This window comes from Babylonia areolata, chromosome 8 (assembly GCF_041734735.1).
Source record: "Babylonia areolata isolate BAREFJ2019XMU chromosome 8, ASM4173473v1, whole genome shotgun sequence".
NCBI classification, from domain to species: Eukaryota; Metazoa; Mollusca; class Gastropoda; order Neogastropoda; family Buccinidae; genus Babylonia; species Babylonia areolata.
Window position 1 is genome coordinate 28487662 of NC_134883.1, and position 7500 is coordinate 28495161.

At 46.9% G+C, this 7500-nt stretch overlaps 1 protein-coding gene across 2 annotated transcripts in view; it reads right to left on the minus strand.

The window, feature by feature from the left end:
- Window positions 1–7500, minus strand: part of LOC143285124 (centrosomal protein of 41 kDa-like) — a 25621-nt gene that overhangs the window by 3269 nt on the left and 14852 nt on the right. For both annotated transcript variants that reach the window (XM_076592346.1, XM_076592345.1), the window contains exons 6-7: window positions 4501–4568; window positions 3330–3447 (exon numbers count right to left, since the gene is read on the minus strand). In XM_076592346.1, coding sequence (XP_076448461.1) covers window positions 3330–3447; window positions 4501–4568 — 186 coding nt within the window. The remainder of the gene's footprint in view (window positions 1–3329; window positions 3448–4500; window positions 4569–7500) is intronic.

Genomic DNA, 7500 nt, shown 5'->3' on the forward strand with positions numbered 1-7500 from the left:
TGTGCTGTGCTGTGTTGTGTTGTGTGTTGTTTTGTGTTGTATTGGTGTTGTGTTGGTGTTGTGTTGGTGTTATGTTGTGTTGTGCTGTGTTGTGCTGGTGTTGGTGTTGGTGTTGGTGTTGTGTTGCTTTGGTGTTTGTGTTGTGTTGGTGTTGTGCTGTGCTGTGCTGTGCTGTGCTGTGCTGTGCTGTGCTGTGCTGTGCTGTGTTGTGTTGTGTTGTGTTGTGTTGTGCTGTGCTGTGCTGTGCTGTGCTGTGTTGTGTTGTGTTGTGTTGTGTTGTGTTGTGTTGTGCTGTGCTGTGCTGTGCTGTGCTGTGTTGTGTTGTGTTGTGTTGTGCTGTGCTGTGCTGTGCTGTGTTGTGTTGTGTTGTATTGGTGTTGTGTTGTGTTGGTGCTGTGCTGTGCTGTGCTGTGTTGTATTGGTGTTGTGTTGTGTTGGTGCTGTGCTGTGCTGTGCTGGTGTTGGTGTTGTGTTGTGTTGGTGCTGTGCTGTGCTGTGCTGTGCTGTGCTGTGTTGTATTGGTGTTGTGTTGTGTTGGTGCTGTGCTGTGCTGTGCTGTGCTGTGCTGTGTTGTATTGGTGTTGTGTTGTGTTGGTGCTGTGCTGTGCTGTGCTGGTGTTGGTGTTGTGTTGTTTTGGTGTTGTGTTGGTGTTGCGCTGTGCTGTGCTGTGCTGTGCTGGTGTTGGTGTTGTGTTGTGTTGTGTTGTGTTGTGTTGTGTTGTGTTGTGTTGTGTTGTGTTGTGTTGTGCTGTGTTGTGTTGTGCTGTGCTGTGCTGTGCTGTGTTGTGTTGTGTTGTGTTGTATTGGTGTTGTGTTGTGCTGTGCTGTGCTGTGCTGTGTTGTGTTGTGTTGTGTTGTGTTGTGCTGTGCTGTGCTGTGCTGTGCTGTGTTGTGTTGTGTTGTGTTGTATTGGTGTTGTGTTGTGTTGGTGTTGTGCTGTGCTGTGCTGGTGTTGGTGTTGTGTTGTGTTGTATTGGTGTTGTGTTGTGTTGTGTTGTATTGGTGTTGTGTTGTGTTGTGTTGTGCTGTGCTGTGCTGTGCTGTGTTGTGTTGTATTGGTGTTGTGTTGTGTTGGTGTTGTGCTGTGCTGTGCTGGTGTTGGTGTTGTGTTGTGTTGTGTTGGTGTTGTGTTGTGTGTTTGTGTTGTGCTGTGCTGTGCTGTGCTGTGTTGTGTTGTGTTGTGTTGTGTTGTGTTGTGTTGTGTTGTGCTGTGCTGTGCTGTGCTGTGCTGTGTTGTGTTGTGTTGTGTTGTATTGGTGTTGTGTTGTGTTGGTGTTGTGCTGTGCTGTGCTGGTGTTGGTGTTGTGTTGTGTTGTGTTGTGTTGTGTTGTGCTGTGCTGTGCTGTGCTGTGCTGTGCTGTGCTGGTGTTGGTGTTGTGTTGTGTTGTGCTGTTTTGGTTTTGGTGTGTTGTGTTGTGCTGTGCTGTGCTGTGCTGTGTTGTGCTGTGCTTTGCTGGTGTTGTGGTGTGTTGTGTTGGTGTTCTGCTGTGTTGTGTTGTGCTGTGCTGTGTGTGTTGCGTTGCGTTGCGTTGCGTTGTAATGTGCTGTGCTGTGCTCTGTTTGTGCTGCACTCTGCTGTGTTGTGTTGCGTTGCACTGCGTTTGTGTTGTGTTGTGCTGTGCTGTGCTGTGATGTACTGTACTCTTCTTTTTAGCTGCTGCTGCTGTTGTTGTTGTTGTTGTCTTTGTTGTTGTTGCTGCTGCTGCTGCTGCTGGTGTTTTTGTTACGATTGTTATGCTGTAACTGAAAAGTAAATACAATAAACAATTACCACCCACCCCACTCAACAACAACGACAAACAAAGTTACGAAAGTCAACGATGAACATGACCAACCAGCCTCATGAAACTGCTGTAGTAACGACAACAACAACAACATCAACTACTACAACAACAATAACAACAACAACAACAAATTTGCCCAGCCTACATTAAGCTCGAGTTGTGTGTGCCAAACTATCGCTTTGATTCCTGACCTTTCGCGTATGCACACACACACACACACACACACACACACACACACACACACACACACACACACACACACACACACACACACACACACACACATACATTACATACATTTACACGCACACATATGTTCACACGGACACACACCACACACACACACACGCACACACACACACACACACACACACACACACACACACACACACACACACACACGATCGACCTGGCGCGAGATCGATTAGAGAAAAATCAAAAGATTGTAAGTGTGTGTGGTGGAATTGTCCTCATTTAGAGAGAGAGAGAGAGAGAGAGGAAAAGAAAGAAAAAAAGTCCACACGCTTGAATGAGTCGCTAACTTCAAAGCCATATTTTCTCTGTTTCTCTTTGAAGTTGAATACAATACTATAGAGATCAATGGGTGGAGATTAACTGTACTGTGAATTGAAGCCAGACCACACAGATGATCGATAGTTCGATTAGGACTGACGTCAGACAACATGAATCAACATCGTTTCGAAAACTGAAACACACACACACACACACACACACACACACACACACACACACACACACACACACACGAACGCACGCACACACACACACACACACACACACACACACACGAACGTACGTACACACACACACATACACACGCACACACACACACGAACGCACGCACACACACGAACGCACGCACGCACGCACGCACACACACACACACACACACACACACACACACCACGCACACACGGAAACTGAATCACACTCACACACACACACACACACACACACACACACACACATAGACACACGCACGCACGCACGCGCGCACACACACACACGCACACACGCAAACACATACACACACACTCACACACATACACACACACCACGCGCGCGTGCGCACATACACGCACACACACACGCACAAGACCATACACACTCACATAAACACATACACACACACACGCACGCACACTCACGCATACACACACACACACACACACACACACACACACACACACACACACACACACACACACACACAGAGAAAGAGAGACAAAGAGAGAGAGAGGCAAAGAGAGTGACAGAAACAGAGAGACAGACAGAGAGATCAAGGAGGCAGACAAACAAACAAACAGACACACTTGGACGACGATCCCCCCTCCCCCACAACCCCTAACTACCCCCCTAAACACACCAATCCACTCCCACACCTTCCCCCCTCGCACCCCGCCCCCTGCTGCCCCCCACCCCCATCCAACACACACACACACACACACACACACACACACACACACACACACACACACACACACACACACACAAAGACAGGGACAGACAGAGAGAGGTTCGAACCTCCGGACAGCAGGAACAGATTCTCATAGCCTCTCTCCACCAGTATGGTTGCCGCTCGCTGCGCGCCCTCACACTCTTCGTTCTCGTAGACAATGATGATCTTCCCTTCCTGGTTTCTCTGCTGGCGGTCAAGGACTCGTCACACACACACACACACACACACACACACACACACTCTCTCTCTCTCTCTCTCTCTCTCTCTCTCTCTCTCTCTCTCTCCCCACACACACACACACACACACACACCCACACACACACACACACACACACACTCACACTCTCTCTATTTCTTTCTCTCTCTCTCTCTCTCACACACACACACACACACACACACACACACACACACACACACACACACACACACACACACACACACACACACACACAGAAAGGGAGGGAGAGAGAGAGAGCCAGATTATAAATAGAGATATGTATCAGCTTGTATCAGAGACTGTGACATAATCTTACAGTCGGTCCAACAGCAAAGTGAGAGCTAGCTGTATGATCAACGTTTTTCTCCACTGCAACTGGGGATTCATTTTCAACTCAGTCTTTTATGACTCTCAGACTGGGAGTCAAGATAGCACTGGCTCTTAGTGCTGCAGCCTTTGGGAACCATCCCAGCGCTGACTGTCCTAAAACCCTCTTGACCGAGAGAGTGGGGATGCAACTTGGGCAACCCAGTCTCCACTGTAATCGAATTCTGGCGGTAGTGTGTAATGGTTGTGTGTGTATATGAACATGAATTGGTGTGTGAGTGTTTGGTTTGGTTGGGTGTGTGTGCAAGTTTACGCATTCAGTAAGCTGTTTTCTTTCAGCGTTTTACATTGTACTTCGCAATTGAACGTATTCTACATGGAGTGACATGCCGAAATATTGGGGTGATCCTTTGGACTTGTTTCTTTTTATAGACCTGTTGTGAACCCCCCCCCCCCCCCCTCTCTCTCTCTCTTTCTACATACATTCATATATATATATATATATATATATATATATATATATTATTACACTTTACAGCTAAAGGTACATACCTTATACAGATAGACACATAGATCCCTTCCTTCCTTCCTTCCTTTCTCTCTAAAACCCTCTCTTTCTTTCCAGAGCACCATGTTATGTTCATGTTGCGAAATGTGCCAGGGTGACTACACCACCATCACCACAAGGATACGAACTTCAGCATGTCCTTGGACTCATAGTTCACTGCACGCCCCAGTGTGGAACTTGGATAACTTTTTGCTGCACACACACACACACACACACACACACACACACACGCATACGCGCAAGCATGTTCACACACACACACACACATGTTTTGTTTAGATTTACTTTTATAAACGTAAAGACGACATTACATGAACAGTAAATACATTACATAGACTCACAGACACATCTTAGTTTATAGACAAGAAATACATTACATAGACTAACAGACATAGCTTATAGACACGGGAGCACGTGCTCACATGCCCACACCCCCACCATCGTTCCATCCAAAATTCCCTCCATCCACCTATTCATCCACACCACCACCCACACATTCATCCATTTACCTATGACAATGTAAATCCTTTCTCCCCCGCTTGACCTTCACCGCCATTCACAATTACATTATAAACTACACTTCTGAAACATTTTTCTCAAGTGACACTCTTTAATAATTATGACTGACTAGTAATGATGCGATTCTTTCCTGAATAGAAGGATGTTTATCTCCAATAAACAAAAAACCCAATCCCTCCCGCCGCCCCCCCCCCCCTCCCTTAGACAAAATAAAACAAAACAAAGCAACCAAAAACAAAACTAGGACACTCCTTGTATATATTTTTTTTTAAGTAATAATAAAAAAATAAAAACACCAAACAAAAACCAAACAAAACAAAACAGGAAACAAAAACAAACAACCCCACCCCCACCCCAACCAAATCAGTAAGAACAACCGCCACGCACCTTGTAGTTGTCCCCCTTTCCTCTCACCTTTTCCTCCTGACATGTTGAGTTTATTCGTAGGCCAGGCATCCGCTTTTTATCATCATTATTCTTTTAATACATATATGTGATGTAGCGTATATTATGGATCAGTCAGCACACTTTGACACCTCCTCACACCCCCTCCCCCTCCACACTCTCCCTCCCCCCCCCCCCCCCCCCCCCCCCCCCCACCTCCCTCCTCTTAGAGGCAGCGTGATAAAATCGGTTCGCGGCGTTGTCAACGGTACTTTTCCTGATCCAGTTTTCAGAAGTGATCAGGTTTTGAGGCTACCCGTTTCGACATGGTGTTGTGTCTTTGGTAAAGGCACGTTACTCCGATTTTTGTTCACTCCACCCAGGTGTGCATAGGAACACTTCGGTTGGGGATAGGTTAATTTAACAGCAGAAGGAGAGGAGAGGAGTCAGTGGCCACCCCTGCTTAACGCTTTATGCCGAGCCCACGAGACAGTGGATAAGAATTACAGAATGCAGAATTCCGTTGCATCCCTAAAGAGAATCTACTTCGTGACGTAAAGCACGTACGCAATACACGAGAAACACAATCATTGAATATACCATTTCTTTTTCTTCTTCTTCTTCTCCGTTCGTGGGCTGCAACTCCCACGTTCACTCGTATGTACACGAGTGGGCTTTTACGTATATCACAGTTTTTACGCCCCCCCCTCCCCGCAACCCCCACCATGTAGGCAGCCATACTCCGTTTTCGGGGGTGAATATATCATATAAAAGATATGAAATGCTTAACTGTCGTCTTAAAGTAAACCACACTAACCACCGATCGTCGGGAAAGGACCACGGGACCTGTAACCTCTAACCTTTTTGACCCCTTACCGTCCCCCTTTCCCCCCACCCTCCCTCCCTCAGCACCCTCCCTCCCCTCCCTCCCCATGCTCCCCGTCCCAGAAATGGGTAAAGTCCTGTTTTAGCATCCAAAATTCGGGGACCTATTTTACCGGCAGTCTTCGAGCATGAATGAACCGATATTACTATTAGCAGATGTTGTATCCCATTTTCAGTGGGTTTTTTCTTTCGACACTAAGTTTTGAAGGTGATTTTACTCAGATATGATGGCGGATTCAGTCGCTAAACTAACATGCCGCCATCTTACCGTTTTTGGCCACGCAAACCATGGAAAGGTATACAAAAAAAAAAAAAAAACAGGGCGGCTTGAGACGACAAGTATCTGTTCGGATTCAGGTAACGGGTCATTTCGCGTCGTATTATGCCTAGTGTTTGTTTTGATAAAAGGGTCGAATTGACGCAACATGTCATTTTTTTTCATATGTCTCCGTTGTAAAACGCATAAGAAAATAAATTCGTGTAGATAGGTCAATGGTGGTATGGACATGTGACGAGATCATACAGGCCTGGCAAAAACCATCCTGCAAGGCACAGTGCCAGGAAGAAGACGAAGAGGCAGACAGTGGAAGAGGTGGGAAGATAACATCCGTGAGTGGACAGGCCTGTATTTAAACCGAATCGCAGAGAGCAGCCTATGATGGCGGAAGATTGTCAGAAAGTCATCAGTGGTGCCTCCACAACACCACCCCGGTGGTTACGAGACTGATGATGATGACGACGATGACGAAATAGGTCCCAGAATTTAGGACGCTAAAATGGGGCATAGACCCCAGAAGTGTCGTTTGTCGGTGGCTGTTCCAGAATTCAGGACGCTAAAATGGGGCATAACCCCAGAAGTGTCGTTTGTCGGTGGCTGTTCCAGAATCTTAGGACGCTAAAATGGGGCATAACCGCAGAAGTGTCGTTTGTCGGTGGCTGTTCCAGAATCTAGGACGCTAAAATGGGGCGTAACCCCAGAAGTGTCGTTTGTCGGTGGCTGTTCCAGAATCTAGGACGCTAAAATGGGGCGTAACCCCAGAAGTGTCGTTTGTCGGTGGCTGTTCCAGAATTTAGGACGCTAAAATAGGGCATAACCGCAGAAGTGTCGTTTGTCGGTGGCTGTTCCAGAATTTAGGACGCTAAAATGGGGCATAACCCCAGAAGTGTCGTTTGTCGGTGGCTGTTCCAGAATTTAGGACGCTAAAATGGGGCATAACCCCAGAAGTGTCGTTTGTCGGTGGCTGTTCCACAATGTAGGACGCTAAAATGGGGCGTAAACCCAGAAGTGTCATTTGTCGGTGTCTGTTCCAGAATCAAAGGACGCTAAAATGGGGCA